At 40.9% G+C, this 23,925-nt stretch overlaps 1 protein-coding gene and 1 long non-coding RNA gene across 2 annotated transcripts in view; one reads left to right on the top strand and one right to left on the bottom strand.

The window, feature by feature from the left end:
* LOC135181261 (uncharacterized) lies at positions 1 to 17,656 on the top strand. Its single transcript, XR_010304794.1, has 5 exons — positions 1 to 131; positions 563 to 718; positions 3,817 to 3,957; positions 14,262 to 14,449; positions 17,586 to 17,656. It is a non-coding gene; the product is annotated as an uncharacterized LOC135181261 (long non-coding RNA).
* The window catches only part of WASHC5 (WASH complex subunit 5), a 24,775-nt gene continuing 7,993 nt past the window's right edge, over positions 7,144 to 23,925 (bottom strand). The window contains exons 9-29 of the mRNA XM_064154277.1: positions 23,160 to 23,331; positions 22,303 to 22,430; positions 21,037 to 21,166; positions 19,845 to 19,957; positions 19,068 to 19,234; positions 18,363 to 18,438; positions 17,573 to 17,683; positions 17,313 to 17,453; positions 16,349 to 16,429; positions 15,599 to 15,700; positions 14,838 to 15,017; positions 14,042 to 14,166; positions 13,507 to 13,669; positions 12,740 to 12,842; positions 12,554 to 12,633; positions 11,614 to 11,717; positions 10,310 to 10,439; positions 10,095 to 10,191; positions 9,558 to 9,711; positions 9,219 to 9,306; positions 7,144 to 8,541 (exon numbers count right to left, since the gene is read on the bottom strand). Of these exons, the coding sequence (XP_064010347.1) occupies positions 8,485 to 8,541; positions 9,219 to 9,306; positions 9,558 to 9,711; positions 10,095 to 10,191; positions 10,310 to 10,439; positions 11,614 to 11,717; positions 12,554 to 12,633; positions 12,740 to 12,842; positions 13,507 to 13,669; positions 14,042 to 14,166; positions 14,838 to 15,017; positions 15,599 to 15,700; positions 16,349 to 16,429; positions 17,313 to 17,453; positions 17,573 to 17,683; positions 18,363 to 18,438; positions 19,068 to 19,234; positions 19,845 to 19,957; positions 21,037 to 21,166; positions 22,303 to 22,430; positions 23,160 to 23,331 (2,502 nt within the window). The 3' untranslated portion in view covers positions 7,144 to 8,484. The remainder of the gene's footprint in view (positions 8,542 to 9,218; positions 9,307 to 9,557; positions 9,712 to 10,094; positions 10,192 to 10,309; positions 10,440 to 11,613; positions 11,718 to 12,553; positions 12,634 to 12,739; positions 12,843 to 13,506; positions 13,670 to 14,041; positions 14,167 to 14,837; positions 15,018 to 15,598; positions 15,701 to 16,348; positions 16,430 to 17,312; positions 17,454 to 17,572; positions 17,684 to 18,362; positions 18,439 to 19,067; positions 19,235 to 19,844; positions 19,958 to 21,036; positions 21,167 to 22,302; positions 22,431 to 23,159; positions 23,332 to 23,925) is intronic.

Here is a 23,925-nt window from a genome sequence, read left to right on the forward strand (position 1 = left end):
ATTAAGTGTCTTGAGGATTAGCATAACGAAAAGTCTCGTGTCTGTGAGGAAGAGCAACTCATTAAATGGTTATGTGCCTTATGCAGAGGGATCAAACAAACTGGGATCATTTGGACATGGGCCAACACAGGGTATGGACTTCTAAACCAAAATTACTAATGGCAGTTAGTAATTAGAGTAAAATTAATAAATAGAGTAATTAGTAAATTAGTAAATAGAGTAAATAAAATAGCAGTTTGTAATTGGAGTAAAAAGACTTGGATAATAGCATTGGGTGGACTCCTGCTTCAGCTGGTCAGTGGCACACAGCAGTGATTTGCCCTGAACAGAAGTCTCAGGACAGAATTTCAGGCTGTGTTCTGTACTGCCTGGCTGCAGTGTTTTTCTTGACACAGGGAGGTTGAGGGGAGGAGGGGAAGTCATGAAAGAAGCAGTTTTTTGAGTAAAACTGTCAGTGAGTGGGTAATGGCCATAGATAAAATGGACTCTAACATTGCTACCTAAAGTATGCAGCAGACAGTCTCTAAGAGTCCTTGTTTTCGTTTTCTGCATTTGTGTGTAGCAAAGGGAGGGCTGGATGATCTTTGAAGTCTCTTCCAACTGGATGTATTCAATGATGAGGAAAGTGAGTCATAGGTATGATTCAGAACCTCGGAGGATCACAGCACACAGACAACTCAAAGGTTGCATCAAATAATGTATCTGCAACTCTGAAGAGGTTAGTTCTAAGAATTTTCACATGGCACAATTTAATGCTATCTTGTACCCTCAGCAGTGTGCTTGCTAAGCACACAATATGTGCCTCGCGTGTGTGTGGTCATTCCAGCACCTGTGGCAGCTGCAGCTAACAGAGCAGAAGGAAGCAGCAGTACATAGTAATGAAGTCACAGCTGGTGACATGGTGCAGGAGTATGAAAACTTGCTGATGATGGGTTGGAAAGAGGAAACTGTAGTCGTGTCTCTGCTAGTCTGGTGATCTGGAGGCATGTTCACAGGTGAGGAGTTAGTTCATGCATGCAATGGTCACATTCCTTGGAGCATGTTTGAGAAGTTGGTATCACAGAGGTGTTAAGTGTTCTTGGTCTTCAGTTTCTGGCAGCCTGTTTTGAACAAGCCCTTTACTAGGAAATACATGGGTCAGTGAGAGGGTTTTCTGTTACAGCTTCAAAATGCCTGCTAGTGCAGGTATGTGGTGCTGGATTTCATGTGAGGAGTGGACCTGTTTGGGCAGTGTGTTTAGTGCCTCTAGCTCCAGTGCAAGCAAGTAAAAGGCAGAGTTGTGCCTTTTGGTGGTGGTTTTCCTCCCACCTTCTCTTTAATCACCTGAGACAAAGAGAAACAGGTTAATTAGTCCTGGATTGGCTGCTGGATTTCATCATTTATAACTTGACTGTGCATCTCGGTCAGTGGTAATGTGATGTTTGAAATCTCAAGCATTCTTCTCTGGAGAAGAGGGTGAATGGAGGCTTGAACAGTCTGCTCTGCAACTGAAGAGGAGTGCATTGTTTTCTGTATGTGTGGACCATTTGTTAATGATGTCTAAGTGGCGCTTGGGTGACTTTACACTTGGAACTGGCACACTGATATCTGCAGTACACTCAGGGCAAAACCAGCAACCAGTAACAAGGAACCTCATCTGTATCACCTGAGCTCTGTTTTGGTTGGACAGTGATTTGGTTCTGAAGAGCCACACTTGACTTTGGCTATAATCAAGCTATTCCAAAGTAGGTGCAACTTCAGTGCTGTTACTAAGGCTTTCAAATCTCTGTGGAAATATGAAAGAAAAAAAGAACAAAGGAGAGGTGATTAAAACAGGTTGCTTCCTCCCTGATAATTCCAGTTTCTGTATTGTCTCTACCCCTCGTGCTCATGTTGTGCACCTGCTCTCTGCCCTCTAGCACTCTAGTTTTCCTCTCCTTGCTCTGCATTTGCATCCAGACGCATGCTGCAGCACAGGCCTCAGTTGCAGCACTGCAGAAAGGCTCAATGGGAAAGGTGCATGGAGCATGTTGCCTGTACTGGTTTCCCATGTGGAACCTGTGACCCTTTCTCCTTCAAAGGCTGCTCCCTTCTTCCAAAACTTACACATGGGTATTTAATGCTACATTGTTGATGCACGATTGTTTGGGGTCAGTAGAACAGTGCTTTATGGTTGGCTTGCAGTGACTGCACGTTGCTCTCTGGAAGCAGTTTGGGTACTCTGGACGAAAGCAAAATCCCTTCACTCCAGTGTAAATATAGGTAGTTGATAAATTTTGCATCCTGGAATTCTGGCTTGTTCAGCATGACATTACTACATGGGAAAATAGTGTCAGCAGTCCCTAAATTGTTCCCTCTGGAGCTCCAAAAAAGCTGTGCAAGCTCTTGTGCTGTGCATTGTGAGCAGCATCATGACAGTTTGCTGAGATAAAGTTATTCAAGCGTGGTGGGTTGAAATTACCCCCAAAATAAATCACCAGAGTAGCTCAGAAGGTTTGGAAGCAAAATGAAGCTATATTTACAAAAATCTGGAAGTATAAAATGCAATGAATATGTACAAAATACATTTACATATATTTATAATTCAGAAACAACACAAGGGCCTCCTTGTGTTCCCTACCCCAAGCTCAGAGGGGGCTACCAGCAGCCCTTTTCTCCTGTCCCCTTTACCCTTTCCTCTCCCAGACACAATATGCCAGCAGAAGGTCAGGAAAAGAGATAAGGGAGTAATGCAAAGCAGAGTTGCAGAGAGAAGGAGGGGCAATGGATATAAACTACAGCACAGAAGGTTCCATATCAACATGAGGAGGAACTTTACGTAAGGGTCACGGAGCACTGGAACAGCTCCCCAGAGAGGCTGTGGAGTCTCCTGCTCTGGAGACTTTGAAGACCTGACTGGATGTGCTCCTGTGCGACCTGCACTAGATTATGGTCCTGCTCTGGTAGGGGAGTCAGACTTGATGAGCTCTGGAAGTCCCTTCCAACCCCTAACATCCTGTGATCCTAAGGAGAAGAAAAAGAATAGTTTATGCATCAAACTTTATTCTTATCTGCAAGGGAAGGGAGTGATATAGACATTATTTTCTTTTGTATCCAATCCCCTATTTTATTTACCTTTTACTGTTTTCTACTCAAGGTCTCTGGAATATTCTGCTTCTTGTTTATAATTAAGAACTAGGCTAAAGCATTAGTTCTGAACTACCATATCAAGGCACTGAGTATAAAGGCTGATGGGGTATTTTGAGTAGTAACTGAAATCCATGCTTGATATAAGCAAAGTAACATAATCCTGATTGTGGAAACTAGCTGTGGAGTGTCCTGGAATCACCATGACTGGTCCTCTCCAAGCTGCCATTCGGTTTGCAGCAGCAGTCGAAAAAGTAAATGGGATGCTGGAAAATATTAATGAAGGATTAAAGCAAAATCCCAGTACTCTGCATGAAATGAGGCTTTGCACCAACTGGTGTATGGCAGAGCAGGAGCTGGTCATGCTTTGGGCAGAATCAAGAGAACCTGCAGAGTGAAGTGGTGGGCCTTTGCTGGTATCCTGTTCAGGAGGGGAGGAGGATTGGCATGGAGTAGGGATCATTGCCAGCACTGGGTGGATTGGATTACCCTGGTTTGGGTGTGAGCTGTGCTCTGCCAGGCTGGTTCCTATGTCACAAAATGGGTTCTGACATGTGAGCAGTGAGATCCTGGGCCCTAATGTCCACATGGGGCTTCCTGAGCACAATGCTGAGTCCAGCAGCAAATGAGTCATATACTTTTCCTGTGGAAAGTAGAGCATAAACATATCCCTCACCAATATTTCAACATAAATAAACCCCTGTTATTAAGGCTCCAGGTTATGAAGCTTTGCCATCTTCCTTATGACTGGATGCATTTGCTGCCTCTGTGTTTGATGTGCCAGGACAGTGGTCATTTCATCAAGTGCTTTGTCCTCATACCTGCTGAAGGAAGCTGCAGAGGGAGGCACTGGTAAGGAATTGATCATTGTTTCGAGAATGTGGTGGATGTGCTTTGATCTTGGCTAATTTTTACTTTGCTTTTTGAAGGGTGGATTGAAATGGTGGACTGAAATGCATTTTGGTGATGATTGCATTCTGATGCACATCCTCTTGTGGGCACATGAAGTCCTCAAGCATTTGGGATGAGATACCTTTGTGTGCAGGAAACCTTGAATGTCCCCACCTCCATCTTCTCGTGAGCTCTTGTTGCCACTTCCAGCGCTCAGAAATGATTCTGTTAACCTTGAGCCCTATATCACTTTTTCTAGGCAGGTTTTCTCTTTCAAGTGTGAATCAATAGGAGGGGAGAGAAGCTTCTGTTACAGGCTGCCTTAGGTTGCCAGAGGTCACTTGTGCTACCAGTGCCAGAAAACCTTTCTGAGTAATGACTGCTGTCAGTACTGCTGTATTGCGTTTTCCTCCAAGGTCTCAATCTCCTGCCAATACCAGGCAGAAATCAGATCCAGTACCTGAGTTTTTAGTGCCAGTTGCCTCCATTTCTGTCAAACGTGAACTGCAAAGTGGCACTGCTGTGGTTCAGGCATGGCCATAGGGTAACCTGGTAACATCAGGTAACTACCTGGTAGTGGAAACTGGATGTTGATTTAGTATGTTTTCTGTTGTACACAGTAGCTTGCTAATTGCTGTGGAAGACAAATAGAGCCACTCTGTCTCTCAGTAATGTATTTGGTATCTGCACTTTTCATCTTCTTCAGAGCTGTTTTCTCCTGTGAAGGACATGTGGAAACAGTGTACATAGATGCTATTTGCAAGCCCAGCTTGGGGCATTTAAATCAGAGGTCTCTTGTTTTCATGTGTCTGGCCATGTCAGCATCACTCAGTATCATTCTGCTCCACCACTTTGTGCTTGCACAGTACCTGTCAGTTCCTGTGTTTGTCACATGCCATCTTTGTAATCAGATCAATTAAAGCCTGTTCCAGGGAGGCGTTTCTCCTCCCAGACAACTGCGCTGCCAGTCGTCACTGCCTGATGCTGCTAAAGTATTGCCCTGGGGCAATACTCTGGAGAGCTTCATACTTTAAAAATGTCCTTGCTTTTAAGGACTAGCATACCTGCCGGAATGATTATCCTGATTTTATTTGGTTATAATTGGACGAGCAAATGAAGGTACTTAGTGCTTATTTGCCAAATGCAAAACAGAATGAAGCACAGCATTCAAAGGTGTAAAAGACACAAACATGCAGAAATGAGTCTGTTTGCATCAACCTAGTGTATAACCTCAGCCTTAAAAGCCCTGTGTGATCTAGCCACTGAGATGTGTGAGGCTTCAGTCTTTTATCCTGGTACAGCCATTGCAGTGCCTGGGAGTGTGGCCAGAGGGGAGTCCTGCACCCATATAGCTTTCTTTTTTGGCTCCCCAGAGTCTTGGTGGAGGTTACTGTCTTGAGTGGGGGTGCAAGTTATTGATGTTACCTTTCACAGGAAGGTGTTTCAAATGCCCTGTTAACAGGCAGGCTGAAAAAGTGTGCCTGGGCAGGTCTAGGTGTTAGTCTTGTGCTTATCTGATGCCAACCAATGAGCCTGGTTAACCAGTTAAGCAATGGCTCATGGTGCTGAGACCATGCTGTCTGCCACTGTCAAGTGCAAAGGTAAAATTGAACATACTGAATCTTTTCTTTTGTGCCAGAATGGGAACTGAAAATTGTATTTAAAGCATTCTACTGGCTTGCTCTCAGTTTCCACCACTGTGATTGGAAACCAAATAGCTTTTGGTGAAGCTGGCTCTTGGGTGAGCTGCAGCAGTGGCAGCTCTGGCTTTTGGGCAGTGGTAGGTTGTGAACCCCTCACAGGAAGGCTCTTGCCACTGCTACTGGGCATCTCAGGGGGGATGTTTGCAGTGACCTGGAGTGACCAGCACCCTCTGTGCAGAACAGCAGCTCAGCCCCAACTCCCTGCTCTGCTGGGGTTTGTTGGAAGATGAGAATTTAGTTGTTGGGTTGTTTTTTTCCTCCTTTCCTGATACTTGATTTTTGTATTGTAAAGATTGACAGAAGTTGAGGATGGAAAGCACTATTTGGTATTGCTTCATTTGTGTGTAATTTGATTTAATCTTGTATTTGGTTTTACTTTAAAAAAAATACAGAATGTGAAAGGTGGAAGCTTGGATTTCTACCTATTTTGATTATGGAAGGATGAGAAATTACCATGAGCATAGCAAATTGATGTCTGTTACAAACATACACCAATAATATAAACATTAATTACTTCTGGCTTTGTCTAAAGAGCCACGTTGTAATAGAAAATGGCATAAATTGCAGACTGACTTCTGTGGCACACTTATGGTCAGTGTGTGAAGTGAAAGGGAATCCCTGCACTGGTGGTTTATACCTAGATAAAGCATGAGATGATTGTTCCTGGGGAGGAATGCCAGTTAACTGTCATTGTGGATACATCCCAGAGATGAGTTCAGAGTTAGGTCTGAGGAGACTTTGGGTATGATGTAGCATTTTAAAGAAGAAATGCATTGACACATTCCCTGCTGAGGCATGCTGGGATGAACTAGGCACAGGAAGGATGCCTACTGATATTTTTTTGGCCACTCAGCTACAAAAACTAATTACAAGTATTGATCTGGGGCTTTCTAGTCTGCCTGTGAACCCTGTTTTCCCTTAGTAACATTCATTTTTCTGCTTGCTGAGTCACAGCAATAATTTACGCTGGCCCTTGTAATCCATTTTCCCTCCAAGACCGAGTGTAACTCTTGAAGGGCACCTAAAACTTGGTAGTCGTACAGAATTGCATTAATAACAGAACCTCTAAGGCATTGAGAGTTCTCTGTGTGTTTTAACTTCTCTTAACCAACTCTAGGAAACTGTGCTTCTGTGCTGGGGACAGGATATTTGCATTTGTTTTGGGAACATTTAGAGTTTTCTAAAGGAAAAGCTTAAAAATAAATTAAAATAGGGCAGAAAATTAGCATGTTACCAGCCTGAATTTCCTCTGCCACTCTTTGCTTTCTTGTTAAAGTAGGAATATGCTTTTCTAACATGAGTTAGCTATCAGAGGCTTCTGGTTATTAATGCTGGATGATGCCTTCATCCTGTCTCATCTTTCTCCTACCATTGTGTTCCCTGTTGCTCCTGCTGTATGTCTGCATTTGTTTTTCTGGTGCTGGAGGTGCAGTAAGAGGAGGCATTGTTACAAGGTTAACTAAAAGGATTTTATTAATAACCAAATGATGATCAGATGGTAATTAATTCATGACCAAAGGAAAGTCAAATCAAATTATGGTTAAGCAATAACTGACTGCTGAATGTGGTGATGAGACAGTGGTCTCACCTTTACAAAGTGATTGACTCATAGTCAGGCTCCCCCTTTGGTGTATGTGCAGGAGTGCATCTGCTGTTACATTTAGTCTCAGCTCGGACTGATACTTTTAGGCTCTGGTCAGTTATGGCCTGCACTCCTTAGGTGTAGAGAAGATCTGTCCTAGTGTGGCTCTCCTGGTTTGTACAGCAGAGCTGTTTCAGCCAGGCCTCCTTATCAGGGGTGCCTGAAGCAAAGTGCTGCCCACTCACTCAGTGTGGGTCCAACTGTCACACCCAGATGGAGAGGCAGAGGCCAGAAGGATGATGCCAGGGCAGTCCATGCTATAGCTTAGCTGGCACAAACACGCCAAAACTCTTGCATGGGCAAGGAGATGGGCATTGGGCAACCCTGTGCCTGCTGGGGAAGGGCTGGCTGTACTCCCAATCACGCCAGCCACTGGCACTGTGTGCAGGAGATAACTTGTGCAAAAGCTGAGCCTGTGTTTAAATTGGGAATAGGTGAAGCAACAATGCTTGGCAGTGCTGGATCCCACAGATAATCATTCTTTCAGCAGAGGAGGAGCAGGCTAGGGAATGTATTTAACCCACATGGACATACAGAAGTCCATGGAAGCTGGAAGGATAGACCCTTGGGTGCAGGGAGAGTGGGTAGGTGTCTGCATGAGGCCACTCAAAATTCTCTGTGAACAGTGGTGGTTATCTTGGGGCCTGGACTAGAGCAAACCACTCCTGTCTTCAGGAGCAGCAAGGAGGAGGATGAGTAAAGCTGAAGGACAGCCAGCTTCACCTCAATCCCTGGAAAAGTGATGGAGCCTGGAAACTGTTCCTAAACATACAAAGAATTGGGCATAGTCAGCACTGCTTTACAAAGGGAAAACCAAGTCCTATCAAACTATCCAGCACCTTTATTTCCAATGATCATTGCTCATTTGTGATAGAAAAGTCAGCCTTCCAGACAGTTCCTCAGAAGAAAACCTCAAATGAATCCTACCTAAACAATTACAGCATTGATAATGTGCAGTACAAAATGCATGCTGCTTGGATGAGATGCAAACTGCCGATGATGCCAAAGGCTTAAATGAGAGTTAATTATACAGCTGAGAGCTTATGGTTATGTTTCAGAGACATGGTTGCAGGTACTGCCTTAAAGCACCGAAAACATAGCTCTGAAAAGCTGTACTTGTCTTCAGTCCTTGGTCCTTCATATTCACAGAACAGTTCTGAATTCATCAAAAATGAAGCTGGGCACATGCGCTTCAACAACCTGGAGCAAAAAAGGCAGGCACAGTTAGGCAGTTTCGTCATTAGTTGGTCCCTTAACAAGCACACCACACTGTTGACCTGAACCACCCTGGCTTTAGGATGTGCTCATGCTTGGTGACAAAACAAGAGAGGAAGGCAGACCATGGTCAGAGAAGTAAGGTAAGCCCTGGGCTGTTAGGATGTGCCGTGACCATAGGTGTATTGTGTAAGACTGGAGGAATATCGACAGCCTCTCTGCTGCTTCTCCATATAGTGCCAGGCTACAGTGGGAGCTAGACTGAGACAGGGATCTTCTGCTACATTGCACTGTGAATTGGGAGGACGAGAGAGCATGGAAGAGTCTCTCTCTCTTTTAGTTGTATTGACTGGGAAATGGCTTATTCAAGAACTGCTCAGGTACAGCCTGCAGCAAATGGGACTCTGACTTATTTTTAATACTGCAAGTCACTAATTTATCATCTTGAAATGCAGTCAGACTGCATTTAGTCCAAAAACAAAGTGTCTCTACAAGCCCAGGCTTTCAGAACGGGGAAAGAAAGGGAAGGAGAAGCCATGTTCCTGCCCAGATGTGTGTGATCAGACTGCTGGCACCTAACCTCAGCATAAAGCTGGGTTGAGCTCCTCTGAGCAGGACTCTTGCTCAGTGCTACAAACAAGAGACACAGAATTCTCTCTTACCTTTCTGGGTAACTTTGTGTAGCGAATGTAATCTTCTAGGAACATGAGGGCACCCACTACATCAGCAGGCATTTCTGGTATCTTCTGACTAAAATTAAACCACCATCAGTTAATTGGATAAAGTGACATGGAAATGCCAGCCTTCAAGTAACACCACTTCCACTAGACATCATGGGATTCCATCAGGAAAAGAAACAGTGTTTTAATCTTGCATCTAGTCAAATATTTTGGCATGTCAAATATACACTGCTAGAAAAACATGCTGAAAAAGCAGTGATTATACCTGCTGAAGCTCTCTTCATAGAGGTGATACTTAGAGGAAAAGTAAAACATGGGTACCTTGTGCACTGCTCCATCGTTGAACGAATAAACTGACCAATCAGAGCGAGAAATTGTTCTGTGTATCTGGAGTGAAACTGCTTCAACAAAGTAAGGAGTCCCAGAACTAAAGGCAGCCAGTCGATTTGATCAGCAGGCCGCTTGCACACCACTCCTGCACAGAAAAAACACTCTTGCATGTTCATAAACCAGGCTATAGTCTTTAGAGCAGAGAGAAGTATATAATACACTCTTTATGATTATTTTTGCTCTGCCTCCCCTTCTGCTTGCCCATACATAAACATTTAAAAAGTAATGTAACAGCTGCATTTCTTCCATAGCAAATGGCTACTGACAGGATCAAATGAGAAAATCCAGGAGTTCAGGTTCTGTTTCCTATTTTAATGTTTTTGGCATCAGCACTATAAACAAACCTGCCTGGACACGATGGACAAGGTTAGAAATCAAGTACTTTCTATGCAGATGACCTTACTGTTTCCTCTACAGATAGTTTCATGTAGGTTTTTGTTAGATTAAGATAGCCAAGTTATACAATACCTAAATTCCTGTTGTACTGGAGTTTTGGAAACTGGGAAATGAGAAATAGGAAGTTGACAGTGGGAAAATACGGCAGGCGTTTTGTTGTTATGTAGATCTGAGGGGGGGGAAAGAAAAAGACAAACACAGTTCTTCCATATATTCTTTTCCCCCTCAGTTAATAGTAAATAAAATAGGAACAGCAGACTGTAACAAGCCATGAAACGCAACCTGACCTTGTTTAAGGGATTGTGAATGCCAGCTGCCTCCAGATATGCTGTGATTTCATACAAAAGAGTGTTGTCTTCTTTGGGGTAAGGTAGTGATGGGTTCTGATAATGTGCTTCTATGTCAGCCAGTATTGCCCTAAAAAGGGAAATAATTACTTATTTAATGCCACATCATATGAATGCAGAAACTTCACAGACAAAAAATAATCTGTAAATGGTTACAAGCAAGAGTAAACCACCTTTTTATGGAGTATCTTCCTACAAATGGTGTATTTACTTATCATAGAAACATAGAATGGTTTAGATTGGAAGGGACTTCAAAGATCATCCAGTTCCAACCCTCTATCATAGTCAGGGACACCTCCCACTAGAACAGGTTGCTCAAGGCCTCATCCAACCTGGCCTTGAACACCTCCAGGGAGGGAGCATCCACAGCCTCCCTGGGCAACTTGTTCCAGTGGTTCACCACCCTCACTGGAAAGAACTTCTTCTTAGCATCCAGTTGAAATCTTCCCTCTTCCAGTTTAAACCCATTACTCCTCATCCTGTCATTACAAGACCTTGTCAATAGTCCCTCCCCAGCCTTCCTGTAGGTCCCCTTCGGATACTGGAAGGCCACTAAAAGGTCTTCTCGAAGCTTTCTTTTCTCCAGGCTGAAGGGCCCCAACTCTCAAAGCCTGTCCTCATAGCAGAGCTACTCCAGCCCTCTCAGCATCTTGGTGGCCTCCTCTGGAATTGCTCCAACAGTTTGATGTCCTTCTTGTCTTACTGGGCTCCAGAACTGCACACAGTACTCCAGGTGGGATCTGACGAGAGCAGAGTAAAGAGGGAGAATTCCCTCCCTTGCCCTGCTGCCCACACTTCTCTTGCTGCAGACCAGCACACAGCTGCTGTCTGGGCTGCACTCACACTGCAGGATCATGTTGAGCTTTTCATCACCCCAGCCCCCCAGGTCCTTTTCCTCAGGGCTGCTCTCAGCCATTCACCACTCAGCCTGGATTTGTGCTTTGTACTTAAAACAACAGCAGCACACATTTTAACATGTTCCTTCTTCTCATCCAAATATGACCTCAAATGCAGGTATAACCAAATGCAACTAGAAGCTGTGCTATTCACTAGCACGTTCATACTACTGACTTGCCAAGTGATTGATTTTTTACTTCAAATACCCATCAGTAAGCACACAATATAGTCTGAAGCCACTCAGACTCCACACTTTCCCACAGCTGAGGTTTCAAGGCTCGCTGAGTTGATAACAATTTTCTCACAGTGACACACCCAGCTCTTTAGCAGCATATTTTGCTGCTTACTTGTTGAGATTTTCCAAAGCAGCAGCCAAATGCTTGGAGTCAAACCTGCAGGAATAATTTAATTCATTGGTAATTTGTTGTCTCAAAATCTGCATCTGTCCAACCTGTTGAAACAAACAAAAAACAAAGGGTGTTGTGTTACATTGAAGGCAAAGTCAAACTAAGAAAAACTTAATGAGTAACAATTTGTGGTATAATTAGATTACACAAAGTCTTTGTTACACCTAGCAGCCTTTGTAGGGCTGCCCAAAGCAGAGACATACATAGTGGCTGGAGCTGTTTCTTCACTGGAATAATCAGGCACTAATTTAGACTGCTTGCAGCCACAACAGAGAGACACCAGCTGCACGGTGTAGCCAAAGGAGAGCAGTCACAGCACTCTATATTTCTACACAGCTCATGATAGTAAGTACAGACAGATACAATCTTATACCTCATAACTGGTATAAAAGTCCAGTTGGTTGTTTTTCACTGGTCAGTGACAATACTTATGCTGTTTTCCCCACCTCTCCCTAGGCTTTAGATCAACGAAAGCAAGGACAAAAGCAGCCAAAGAGGCTGGCTGCAGTCAACCTTCCCTTCTTTCCTCCTCAGTAACAAACTCTGAAAAAAATAGTGGCCCAGCAACATTTTAAACACAATTACTAGGGTACTGTGGAGGTTTTCTGAGCTCCCAATACTGAACACTAATTCACTCTTCCCAGATTTGATCTCTAGTGCCAGACTCCATTTCTGGCAAACCATTAGGTAAGAATCTCAGCGTGAAGCACTTTGTGGAGTGTGAGCTGTCTATAAAAAACAAGCTCAGAGACTCAGGCCTGCTTCACATATGCCGACCTGCAATTCTGTAACACCATAATACGCCATTGTAAAATAAGCAGATTGAAGTATGGAAGAGCCTAGAGTGAGTTCTGGGTAACACTAAGTCACATAAACCTACTTTCATTATGGAGTCTAAATATGCTGTCCAGACCTTCTGAGTTTTTGCAATTGCTGCTGAATAAACCTTGTTGGAATTTGCTGGGAAAACAAAAAGAGTGAGGCATTAAAAAAAAAAGAACAAGAGAAATACATTCAAGTGTGCAATGGCAATGCCTTCCTTCCATCTTAACAAGTAAGCACTTACCTATAATTCCTTTGAGAGGACTGACAGCATTCATAAGTGCTTTTAAGGTATCCTGCACTGTCCTGTCACGCAATATAGTTTTCTGAAACATACTGAGGAAGTTCTAAGTAAAAGAAATTGGTAAGTTAAATCATCACACATATACTCCTGCTTAATCCTGGTAGTACCAAAGCCACAGCTATTAACAGCAGAGGCAGGTTGTTGAGGAATTCTGTTGTAAGATTTTGTGTTCTTCTGAGTTATGCTAATTAGTGCTAGGACAACTACATACTAATCAGAGGAAATCTGCTAATAACCATTGTAGACAAATACTAATTCAACTTTTGAGGAAGAATTGTCTTCATCAATACTTGTTTTCCTTAAAATCTTCAACCAGGCTAGGACTAGATTCTTCTCAGAAAAGAAGTTTCATATGAAAGTATTAGGGGGGGGAAGTAATTACATAGACTTAACACCTTATTTAAAACATGGCAGACCCATAGAGTCTAATTCTTTGTTGATATCTAGACAGAAAATTAGAAGTTGACCTAAGGTCACCTTGTCAGTATACACAAAGTGTACAGATTCAGAAGGTTTACCACCTGCTACCCAGCATCATTTATTAATTCAGGACTACCAACTTTCATAATTGTATCAGTACATTGTTTGAGCACACTTTTTTCAAGTGCTTTTGGTTTCCATTTACCATTTCAAATATGAGCAGATTTATTTCACTAGAAGCTACTGAACAACAAAAGCATTGTGACCTTGAGAGGTTCAGAAATTACCTGCAACTCTTTTACAATCATGAAACACAGCAGCCTGTCCAAACCATTGAGACCAAAGGTACCTAAAGTATCTTGGATCTCTGAGAAGAGACGACTGTTGGTTACTTCCTGATGCGTTTTGATATCATACCAGGTGTTCATTTGGTCAATGTAACATGTGACTCTGAAGCAAAAATAAACAAACAAATACTTCAGAGTAAACTACAGACAGTTTCTGTGATAATTTGAGTGATGACTTGTCTTATTCAGGTTAGAGATTAGAAAGATGGTCTAAGTCTCTCTGGTGATGTAGTTACACCTTTCTCCACAAGGTTCTGTCACCCTTCCCTGGTTCTTTTTTCTCCTCTTTTCCTTCTCAGACTCAAATCAGAACTTTTCCAGACTAGTTTTTGGTATGTACAGGTACATTTGGTTGTACACAACAAAGGTGATATAACAGCTAAGGAAACACTATTTGTATTTCTTTTGCACATGGTAGAATTGGAGCAATTCAATGCACGGCACTAAAATACGGCTTGTGACATGCAGTACTTACTTTGGGTCTGTGATTCTCAGGATTTCTCTACAAAGCCGACCAATAAATGTTACAGATTCATCCACAGGTGTGAATTTTGGTATGGGAATATGGGTAGACTGGTATATGCTTTGCCAGTCTTGAATCTGAAAAAAAAAAGCAAAGTTTTAGATGAATTTGCAGTGTTACTGTGGCAAGTTTTTATTTTACTTCAAAATTCTCTTCCTTTTGTTAAATTTAGAAGTAATGCACCAAATCAACATGGTAAATTACACACAGCAGAACACTAAATACAGGAAAAAAAAAAGCAAAGAGAAGACTGAGACTGGATGATCTTGGAGGTCTCTTCCAACCTGGTTGATTCTACGATTCTATGACTAAGAGCAAGCAAAAGGTGTGTGAAGGTTGAGAGCACTACCTACATCTCAGGTAAGAATTCTATCTGCTCCTTTCTGCAGTAAGACCAGACACCAGGTAGCTAAATTTAAGATCTGCTTACTCTTATCACTTGTGAAATATCCCCAAAAATTACTGGCAGTTACTGCAGTCTTTCTAAGCCTGCCTTTTGATGACTAACAATACATACAGAGAGGACTACTGTGACTCAGTAGGATTTTGTCTTTCGTTTGAGGAAGTGAGGAAAGATATTGTTTGCTGGGAAGATATTTAAGTGTCTTGGTGGAGTACTTTGCTCTTCTCATCTACAACTAATGCAGTGGGGATGTTGAAATCATTCAGAAGCAGCTGAGGGCAGACATTTTGCACAGTAATTATCACATTTAGTGTGGCAAGGCATTTACCAACTTTTGACTCAAACCTTTGTTCTTAAGAAGTTATTGCACTCCTGCTCCACGTTGTAGTTAATAATACGAGACACTTCCTCTTGCCAAATTTTCAAACCATATATGTTGACATAATCCTGGATATATTCAAATGATCGATGGAATCCATCCATTGTGGCTGCCATTTCTTTCAGTTTGGGCATCAGTTCACTTGGCTACAGAAAAAAAAAACAAAACCAAAACTAAAGCAAAAAGATAAAAACAGAGCTGTGAACACATAGAATATAAAGAAAAGGCATAAGGCTCCTAAATACCTTTTTGCACAACAACCTCTAGAGGATTTCACAATGCTCAAACCAGAACTGAAAAGCACTGAGCAATTTATCAAAGGTTAATACCTCAAGTAATTCTTCTATTCAGTATCATTTCCTTATGTTTTAATGCTTATTTAAGGCTTCAGTGGTACTACTGATTGACATGGAAGACAGACTGAAGAATCTGACTCAAACACCAGCCATCACAAAGATAGAACTGTAATCTCAAATCTATAGGACATTTGGCAATAGAACTTAAAAGGTCTTTTTGAATTCTATGCACCCTTAGCAGCTTATTAACTCACTTTAGTATCAAATAAAGGCATTCCAAATAACATTTAAGAAGCCTAAATGGGTGCTTTACAAAAGAGGAAATCTGAACAGAAATGACAAATTATTTTCTGGAATGCAGTATAATGAAAGAAGTCCCATCAGACCCAAGACACATTAAAAAAATAGAAGAAAATCAAGTTGTTGCAAACCTTGGCTCTGGGATTAAAGATGAGTCCCCTGTGAAGGGCTAGAGCTACCCGTTTTACCAGCTCCTTCCTTATGCCATCCTCTAGTAACTGTTTTGGGTCCACCTAAGTAAAAGAAACATTTTTTGTCTTAAAGGCAGAAAGGTATGAAAAAAAAATTCTAAGGATTGTGTTTGTACTACGAAGGATTTTGAAGTACTTAAGATGAATTGGAAAGCATAGCTAGCAGATGCCCTCTCCCACCAGTCCAAAGATTAAGTGAATACTTCTGCTAGATAACAATTCATTTAAGTTGGCAAAGATTTGTAGTTCCCATATTTGACCTTTGTTCATGACTCACTGAAAATTACATACAATTGTAAGAAGCCAGAATACATTAAGAAGTGTGTACTTCTTAGGAATACTTGCTCCTGGTCCTGAAGGGAAGAGATATCTTACTGTAGGATGAAACAGCTCTTCAGAAAAGCTTGCAGTTGTTTTTCCAGTAGGGAAAAAAAATAACTCCCAAGAGCATCAATTATGGCCGATTAACTTATTTACAATGAGGAATGTGGGTTCTTAACAACCTTGAATGCAGCTCTTATCTGAATGCCATGTTAGGCATCATCATTTGAAAAGCTGTAGACAAACTTTATTTTCCTTGTCTTTCTTTTTATCTTTCCTCAAGGTCTTGCATAATGCCCATAAATATCTGTAGCTTAACTGCTAACTGCCATGGAATTATTTTTTCTTACTGCAATAGCAGAAAATTACCTTGATGATACCAACTAAAGTAGTTTTCATCATGAGGATGCCTTCAGTGAAGATAGAAATTGCATGGGTTAGCTTTGCAACCTTTAATGGAAAGAGAAAATACAGTTTATTGAAGCGATTCAATAGATTCAAATGATTTATGCTAAAAAGACAGATGTCTTTCCCAGTGGTAGCAACCTACTTTGGACTGAAGTACTTTGCAAGAATACATTTTCAATTTTACATCTTGCTCTAGGCTCACCTATAGTACAACAATAAACTTTATTTTAAATAGACCAATATAGGTATGCCATCAGAGGGAAGGAAGTTACCTCTCAGACGTGTTAACAGAGATTACAAGAGGAAAGACCTAGCCAGCTCTATCATGTGTGTACAAAACATCACAGACAAAACTCTAAGTTGGAGCCTGTGAGCAAGCTGGGGACACAGCTTGAAGCAGTTATTCCATAAGAAAGCCTGCTTCCAGCAACAAGTCCACGTTAGTATTTCCACTGATTGAATATTCACCTAGTTTTAAGTTAGGTGAGTATTCTTAAGCTGACTGCTCAGACAAGCCAGTCTTTTGCTTTTTGCCTGCCACCTTATTCGCTCTTTCACCCTCTCCCAAAGAAGCATTCCAAATGTGGACAGTTGCATTTCAGATGTGAATTTTTGGTATTTTTCTCCCCAGTATCTAAATAAATAAAAAATATCTTTACCTTCATTTATAAAGATATTTTGTTTTCCTCCCTATTTCTCAAAGATCTAAAGTCTCAGCTTATACAAACAGAAGGCAAAAGTTACTTGCTTGTCCTCAGGAAATCTGAGGTATACTCATAGTAACACAAGTCAATTTTAGTTCTTAGCCAACAAATTCAACCTCACTGTTCAAGTGGAACTCTGTGGAGCTGTATCTATTTGCACTTAGGCTGAAGATGGCCACCTTTAAAGTATACTTATCCAGAATTCTGTATTTGAACTGCACCTCGTATCGTGGTCCAAGCTGAGCATAATCCCGTAGCTTGTCCTTATCAAGGCGAGTTGGCACTTCGATAATATCATGAGTCTGAAGCTTTATGATTTTGAGGAGAGATGTGAACATGCTCTCTGGAATTATCTGTAGAACCTTTGCAAATGAAAGGAAAAAACAACCATGGTATCTTCTCATTAGAACAGTAATTAACAATACCCAGTTAAGAACAAGTCATTAGAGAACAAGACAATTCTACCTCTTCAAATGCCTACCTTTCTTACATAGGAAACCAGCTCGCCAGAATAATACTGGGACACACTGAGAAGATCAGGACTGTTTGCTTGATTGATGCGGAGAAGAGGCAAGTCGAGTGCAGAAGCAAGCTAGAAGTGAAGTTAACACTTTAGTTTCATGTGTCTGTGTCTCTAATATAAATTACATGCTTGATCTCACCTACAACTGCAAGCATTACAGTGTTCTTAAAGAGGGTATTACAACACCAGTTTTGCTAAGAGAAAACAAAGGCACCAAAACTAATTGGTTAGTCATAAAATTCCCAACAGTCTCTAATGCTACATTCTGCTTACTCACTTTTCAAGTGTTATCAGCAGAGTGAGGTATTACTTCATTGTGATTTTACACTCCCCACCATACTATTTATCATTTTATTTCTACAGAAAATGTTTTCAGCTCATGTCAGATCATAACAGACAAAAGGCATAGCCAACATAATTTCTGTCATTCAGCCTCCTCCAATTCACACACAGAGGATGCTACCAACACCTCCAGCACGTAACCATTATGAAGCAAGGTTGGATGATGAGACTCGTTTGCCTAGCAGCAGCAATATAACTGATTGCACTAAAAACCATACATAATTTGGGTTTATGTTCTTTAAAAGTAACCTTTCAGTTTATTTACAATAGTCTAAGAAATGTAGATACAGAATGTTGGCAAAAAGAAGTTCTAACTCTTCTAGGTCTTAAGGCTGTGAAGTTACATTGGGTAAGTGCTTTGATTGACCTGCAGTACTCAAGTACATTCATGGCTGTTCACACCTACCTTCAGGAAAGTGGCTCTGAGTTTAGTGACCATGGATGGACTGACTCGTATGCTTTCCTGCATGATAGATGTAAAGCTGGAGTAGGAAAAAACGAAAACCACACAATAAATCAGCTTCTTCTCCTGAAAAAACTTATTTTCAGCTCTAAATCATATGTAAGCAGTACCACTGCAATCGAGAAATAGCACAGGAGATCAAAAAAGAACTCCACTATAGGAGGATTTTGGCCTGAAGAGATATTGGATAGACAAAACCCATAGGATAAAGGAGTCGGTGGGACAAAAGATTAGGACATCAGGGAGCATTAACAGCCAGGGTAATGAAACAGCAGCTCAGCAAAATCACACCATGGCAAAGTTCTCTAACATTTGTCTTTCCTTGTTTATTTTCGGTTGAAATGGGAACTCCAGCATTTTGGAGAACATTTAACTAGACTAAAGGCTGGAGACAGAATTGCTATGTTGAGGGCAGAATAGACAGTAAAAAGTTACAGTAGCATTTAACCAGCAGCTCACAATGTGACAAGGATGACTGCTAATTATTTTTCAAGTTGATTAGGGTTAAATATACTCAACAACTCACAGAACGAGGCTTCAAGACTGGTTTTAAATTGGAAAGATTGTAGTATTAATAATATTTATGCATCATATTTCCCACAGGTTTTGCAAATGATAACTTAGAAGAAAAAGCTCCCGCTTAGATACCTGTCAATTAACTGCCAAGCATAAGAAAGATCACCAACTATCTGCATGGTGATCAAGACCTCTTCTTTAATGTTGATAGTTCGAATCATCTGATGGAGAAATTTGCGTGTATCAGCCAGAAACTGGCAGACTTGCAGGTTAGTTTCCAGCTGGTGAAACTCTTGGACCTATATAGAAACAAACAAAGTCCATGACACAAGCCCTGCTAAGGATAATAACACAAATTGAACCAATAAACTGATGCATTTTTTTCAGCATATTACTACAGTAAGATGCTTAACAATTCCTGGCCTGCTTTAGAGTGCATGAAACAATAAATCTGAGTTACTCGAGCAGCTGTACTGTGAAGCACCACACTGGGTATTCTTTTACATCCTGGGAATAGAAGAAATGAATCCATAACAAGTGTGGGTACTTTTACTTTGCTTTTCAAATTATCCTGTCTAGGTTCCAATGAATTTATCTTCACGGTTTCTAATAAAATGAGTAACACTCCCAAATAATCTTTAATGCTGAATTCATGTCTTTGAAAACTCTTACTTATCCTCAGATAAGGTGGCAAGACTTCTTTTATGCCATGCCCCTTATTTTATCATCAAAAGGTCTATAAGCAAGTCCTGCTGACTGTATATACAAAACTGCAGAGATCTGCAGGCTTGAACAGTTGTTAAAATGCAGATCTGTTTTGTAATTCATCTGTCAGAAGTCAGTGCATTTGTACCAAAAGCTGTTTTTCAAAAGCACAAGGTCATGCATCTCAAAATTTCTTTGTTGTACCTCCTCCAGTGCCTGTATGAGCTGCACAGTTTTTCTGCCGGCTGCGGTGGAATCATCATAGTTTAGAGACATTATTTGCTTGGAGATTTCTCTGAACCAAGCCTGAAGATTTTCTATGCAAGAACAAGAAGCTGTTAATTGAATATTCCTACGAATGGTAAGCATCAAAGCCAGTCAAAACAACCAAAGTTCAATACTAAACATGTAGCAGATTATTTAAACAGTCTTTCTCTAGCATTCTTCTTTCAACATATAGACTTGTAAGGAGGCAAATGCTCAGGTGATTTTCACATGTAACATCAAAAATACCCTACCAACATAAACAGGCATCAAAGAATCTATACAAAGTCCATAAAGGCTCTTTACGTGTTTTATAAACAGTTTTGCAATGTTAATTGCCTCAGCATTTGCAGTTTCTGTGTTTTAGCTACACATGTGCTGACCTGAAAAACACAGAGAGAAATATTCCAGTGAGAGCAATTCTGCTTTTCATTGGAAACAAGTGAGAAAACTGCCTGCATTCTAAGTTTTGTTGTTTTGGATTGCTCAAACCTTGCCCTTACATTGACACTTTATGCAGTATTCCTAACCAAATGAGAAAGAATTTACAATTCTGATACTTACAGCCATTAAAAAAACACACAGCAACAAAAAAAGAGTTTAAAAGACAGAGTAAAACATTTGGAAAAAATGATTCAGTGCTTTTAAGTTCTTGCAGAAACTGGAGAACCAGAAAGATACCACTCTGGGCAGGAGAAAAGAAAAAAGCTTTTCAAAAAATGCTGCTACAGCAGAACTCCAGGTTACAGGAAAGAATATGAGGCAAGGTTAAACCATCCCCACATTTAGTGGGCATGATTTTTGCATCTTTTTGTACAGAGAAGACAGTAATGTGAAGTCCATTACCCATGGAAAAGTGAACTGGCATTTCACAGTCTCACTTGGCATATCTAAGTAAAAAAAAAAAACAAACCAAAAAACCAAACAGCCAACTAAGTAACAGGTACTTCAAGAAGGCTGACATATGGAGTACACATAGGAGCCCTAAACAAGACAGCCTGTAAGAGACCTCTGAGGGGCATGAAATTTTCCTTCTTATCAGTATTACCAGCATGTACTTTCATACACTATCAGTTTAAAATAACATTTAAAAAATACTCCCCCCACCCCGAGTTTAGTTTTCAATAATTACCATTTTTCTCCACTCTAGTAAGAGGTTTAACTCCTGAGAAGACATCAGCGAGCTCAGTCATTCTTTCAGATCCCTCTTTTTTGTAGTTCTCCCATTTAGCTTGTTTTTCTGACAGCATCTGCTTGAACATCTGTGGATGAATGAAACATTTGGTTTACTTAACTACCAAGTAGGCATACTACAACAGATGAAATACAAGACTGGAAACAGTGATTACTACAGGACTGCCATAAGAGTAAATAAAAAATTAAAACCATTAAGACTTACAGTGTGATGGGCACACAGTGATAAAAATTAACTGCATTTTAAAAACCATTGTGAGAATGATTTTCAGTCACTTATAAAAATTATCTGGTAACATTCTCAGCTTAGAAACTCTAGAAGGCCCTGCTCCAGTGTTGACTTACACTTTGCAATCACCTCAGCCTGCGCAGAGAAACCCAATTCACAGAATCACAGAACCTTAGGGGCCGGAAGGGACCTCAAAAGATCATCCAGTCAAACACCTCAGTCAGAGCAGGATCTCCTGTACCAGATCACTCAGAAATGCACCCAGGTGGGTTTTGACTACCTCCAGAGAGGGAGACTCCACAGTCCCCTGGGCAGCCTGTTACAGTGTTCTCTCACGGTGAAAAAAATTCCTGCTCATGTTTACATGAAACTTCCTATGCCTCAGCTTTTACCCATTGCCCCTTGTCCTGTCATCGGGCATCACCCAGCAGAGCCTGGCTCCATCCTCTTGGCACTCTCTACATATTTACAAACATGATCGAGATCACCTCTCAGTCTCCTCTTCAAGCTGAAGAGATCCAGCTCCCTCAGTCTCTCCTTGTAATTCAAAGACGCATGCACATGAAGTTAAGCACAGTCATATATTCTACTGGGTCAGTACCTAAGAGATTTTTTGGCAGCTTACCCTCAACATATATAGGCTTTTATCTTTCTTTAGAAGAAAGCCTGAAGTAAAGATGTATGGCAAAATAAAATTTAAACCAGATTTCTCAATGGATTTTATTATACCTGTCCATGTAAAATTCTGAACAAGTATAAACACCCTGGGTAAAAATAAAAACTGCCTAATACTGAGGAGACTGCAAAACTACCTTCCAAGCAACAGTTTGTAATCTACTGCAGAAAACTCACAACTGACATATCAAAACAATCTTGAAGTGGAATGTGTGGTAAATTTACCACTACTACTATACAGGTCTTCAGCTATGTTCTGTCATTCAGGGGAAAATGCTGGTGAAGGCAGCAGCACATTACCTCTTTCAAAATGAATTCAAATTGAGCTGTATCCAGAAGCAGCTGGAAAAGGATCCTAGGATTGTACCTTGAGTCTGTCAGAATCTGATCCTTTATCTGGCGGAGACGTTTGTTGTTTGGATCACAAGCTGAAAATGGAAAGACTGTTACAGGATCCAGCCAAGCTTTCAAACCTTTGCAAACAGACTTTTTTTCTTTTAATAGCTTGAAAACAATACCACTTTGCTGTGATATTCAGGTTCCCACTTGTTCTCCCTTGTACAAACTATCCCCTAGGACAGGAAACTGGCAATGATTATGTGGTGCTTCAGCCTTCTTTGACTCTTCTGCGAGCTAAATGTGAATTTTTTATATCTGAGAAGTCCTGAGATCAACATTTCTGAAACCACAACTAAGAATGCATGGAGGTGTAATATATGAACAAGCTCTAAAACCAGCACAAACATTCAACCAAAAGAATGTCTAAACTGGTAGGTTTACAGAACCAAATTCATGTCAGAGATATCATTCATCAGTCCAATACAATAAAAACCTTCTGTTGTTAATTACTAAAAAGTTGGCTACTGCTTAACTTTTGGTGCTATGTAGAAAATGTTCAGAATGCTTTAAGTACTACAGCAGAGAAAGATAAAGTTTCCAGACTTCTTCTGCAGAGTAGTGTTCAACAGCGTCATGACTTCTCATAGTAGTGTCTAGCACATGAGAATTAAGCCAAAGACCTCAGAGAGACCTTAATAGGGGAACAGCTCAGCCATCTATCAAAACTGCTGACTTCAACAGCAGCACACACTGAACTTCTCTCATATGAAGCATCAGGACTGACAGTCCTGCAATAAACATCTAGCATGAAGTCTTACCTGTGTCTGCAGTGTGAAGCATTAGCCAGCGGATGGCTACATTGCAGTCTCGCAGGCAATTCAGCAGCTTGGGAATATTGTCCAGCACCAGCTCCTCCCTCAGACAGCCCTCCTTGAGAAACTGCTGCACCTGAGTGTGCACTCGCTCAGTGACTGCAGCATACCTGCTTGCCTTGGAACGTACAAATCTTGGATCAATACAATCCTTGCCTCAAATGGAATATATCAGGTACAAGGTTTCAAAGAATGTAAAGGGCACATAGATAAAAAATGTACTATAAAAGTTATTTCCATCATTAGGAGGCAGTTATCATACACTGCAACTGCACGAGAAAGGATGCAAACTAAATCTGAGAGCCAAAAGCTGACACAGGAAGTATAATGTTTCAAAAATGCAAACTGTAAACTTCCTATATTCACTTATGTACTATCTAGTAATTATGTCTAAAAGATGTTACTAATGTTTCTCATTACCTAATGAGAAAGAACAATAATGAAAACTTATGCCAGAATGTTACAAGTTGAATGTCAGTTCTATTAGTGACCTTCCTCTCCATATATCAAGGAAAAAAGTCAGCTCATAATCTCTAAGTTTACTAGAAAATACATAATACAGTTCTCCTAATTAGAAACTTTATGTGTTCTTTCCTGAACACTGGTATCAGATTTTAAGGACACATTTAGCTATCATCAGTCAACTGCTTTGCCAGTTAGGCAAACAATCAACCAAGGCAGTATTACTCACTGCTTTTTCAGGCATGGAAAA

This window comes from Pogoniulus pusillus, chromosome 14 (genome assembly GCF_015220805.1).
Source record: "Pogoniulus pusillus isolate bPogPus1 chromosome 14, bPogPus1.pri, whole genome shotgun sequence".
Lineage (NCBI taxonomy): Eukaryota > Metazoa > Chordata > Aves > Piciformes > Lybiidae > Pogoniulus > Pogoniulus pusillus.